This window comes from Kryptolebias marmoratus, linkage group LG22 (assembly GCF_001649575.2).
Source record: "Kryptolebias marmoratus isolate JLee-2015 linkage group LG22, ASM164957v2, whole genome shotgun sequence".
In the NCBI taxonomy this organism is placed as follows: Eukaryota; Metazoa; Chordata; class Actinopteri; order Cyprinodontiformes; family Rivulidae; genus Kryptolebias; species Kryptolebias marmoratus.
Genome location: NC_051451.1, coordinates 16105566 through 16108001, shown reverse-complemented (window position 1 = coordinate 16108001; position 2436 = coordinate 16105566). Strand labels below are relative to the sequence as shown.

The following is a 2436-nucleotide window of genomic DNA, read 5'->3' as shown; positions in this document are numbered from 1 at the left end:
TGTGCAGGGACGGCTATTTCCGTGCAGTGGGGCTCTGTTTGAAATTCCACCCCTCTGCCTTTGTTGTGCTCAGCGAGGGGCGGGAAGACAAACAGGTCTACATGTATAAAGAGATCATCCCGGGACCGGGAGTCAGGAGACATCCAAGCATCGCGCCGAAACTTTCTGCGAACTTTGGGATTCAGGAATCGAGGCCGTTTGGACTTTGTCACTTAGATTTTTCTTTTTTTTCAGTAAAACGAAAGGATTTGTTTTGTTCTCTGTTTGTAAAAGAAAAGAAGAGAAAGGAACTGAAGAGGAAAACCATGCAGATGATGATAGCGCACCGCTTCTTGGCTGTGTATGTCACCCTTTTTGGATGCTTTGGAGACGTTTACGCAAGCGCAGTTCTGATGAACTCCAACGCAATTAAAAACCCACCCAGTGTTTCGGCAGGCAAAGGCGCTGAGACTGTCAGTCCCAGTCCGGGCACCCCACCCTCCGGCGGCGCGGGACACAAGCCCCCCGCTGGCACCTTGCAGGTAATTAACTCCGCTGTGCGTAAAAGTCAACTCGGTGCGCCACGCTTTCAGTTCAAGTCATTTTTTAAAAATATAACAGTGTCGTGTTTAGTGATATGCTTCTTTGACTTTTATCACCCTACAGCAGGCAGGTGTTTGCAAGGCGAATGAAGACTGTAGAGGAGATGAATTCTGCAATGACGCCCGTGGTGTCTGCCTACAGTGCCGTAAGAGCCGGAAGCGCTGCGTGAGAGACTCCATGTGTTGTGCAGGAAACCGCTGCAGCAACGGTGAGTAGGGAAACCTAATCTGAATTGAACAGTTACACAGTTATAAATGCAGTTATGCTCATAAGTAGGTGCAATTTGGTTTTTATTGTGCCAAAAACAAGACTCCTCAAGCATTTATTTCTCACGTTTTGCCCATTTTAGGTGTTTGTCAGGCAAATGACCTACATGACACGCATGGATCTACCACTGGCTGGCACAAACACAACAACACCATGGAGCTTCAAGGCAAGAAGCCTCCTACTGCTCATGGTTTCCCACCTAATTCTGTCAAAGGTAAGTTTCCTGTCAAGAGTCTCATCATTCTTATATTAAAGAGACCAAAAAAAAAAAAAAACATTTTTAGTGTGGCCTGTTTTTATATAACATGTGGTACTTCTCCCAACATCTCCAGGCCAAGAGGGTGACACATGCCTGAGATCGACCGACTGTTCTGAGGGTCTGTGCTGCGCCAGACACTTCTGGTCTCGCATCTGTAAACCTGTGCTGACAGAGGGCCAGGTGTGCACGCGCCACCGCAGGAAAGGCAACCATGGCTTGGAGCTGTTCCAGCGCTGTGACTGCGGCGAGGGCCTGGTGTGCCGAACGGAGAAAGGAGAGCGAGATCACAGTGTCAGCAGGACTGCAGCCCGGAACCTACACACCTGTCAGAGACGCTGACACAACCACACGGATGCACACGCAGAGACAGAGATACACTCTCGCTCACACACAGTCACAGACTGATAAGTCAGTGACAGACACTGACAAATACTCCTCAGCCCTGTGTATACCAAAGATGCTGACACACACACACACACATTAAGACACCCAATACCTAAGACTGTTCTTTCCTGCCAAAGCTGCTGACACAAATGCTTCACCCGGAAGGATGGACATGAATCCTGGAAAAGTGATACACCCAGAGGGATAGAACAATGTGAGATGAACTTCTCCGGCTCCCCACCAACAAATGAAGAATCAGAAGTGAGGAAGTGACATTTCAGAAGTATTTGGAGAGTCAGTTCATGTTGTCGGTTGTGGCAGAGCTGTTTTGTTTCTCTTTTTACGAAACTTAAAGCCACGGTTATTGCAGTAAATTACTGCATTGTAAATAATATCCTGCATGTGGCACTTATTCATCCCAATGAATTAGGTCAACACCGATACAACAAAGACACGGTGCTGCATGTTTTGTAAATATGTTACATATATTATATATATTCTTTTATAAGGAAAAATATACAGATAAATGTGAAAATTTGTGTTATTAAATACCTTATGAGAACGTTTTCTTTTTGTCCCGTCATTTGTGTTTGCACAAAATCGCAACGCAGTCTTAATTGTTTGTCCAAATCCTTGGTGCAATTAGGAGAAATTTCTGGTATAAAAACAATTGCCTTTTTGTAGAAAGCAAAGGTTTTTCAGAAGTCACTATCTTGTGTTCGAGTAACCCTGAGTGGATGGCTTAAAATATCTAATCCTTTAAGAAAAAATTGTGTTAAATCAAACACAGAACATAGGACCAGAGCTCTAACATTACATATTATGCTCCTGAAGCAGGTACTGCTAAATTAGGCCTATGTCATCAAGAGAACACTAAATACAGGACAGGATGTGGCCATATCAAATGATAACTGCAAAGTGGTAATAACAAAGCATAAGTGTCC

At 44.7% G+C, this 2436-nt stretch overlaps 1 protein-coding gene across 1 annotated transcript; it reads left to right on the top strand.

Moving 5' to 3' along the window:
* Positions 1-2058, top strand: LOC108243697 (dickkopf-related protein 1). Its single transcript, XM_017429312.3, has 4 exons — positions 1-521; positions 646-790; positions 932-1063; positions 1182-2058. Exons 1-4 carry the CDS (start codon positions 102-104, stop codon positions 1445-1447), a joined length of 963 nt encoding a protein of 320 aa, XP_017284801.2. The 5' UTR covers positions 1-101; the 3' UTR covers positions 1448-2058.
* The last annotated feature ends 378 nt before the right edge of the window (positions 2059-2436 follow it).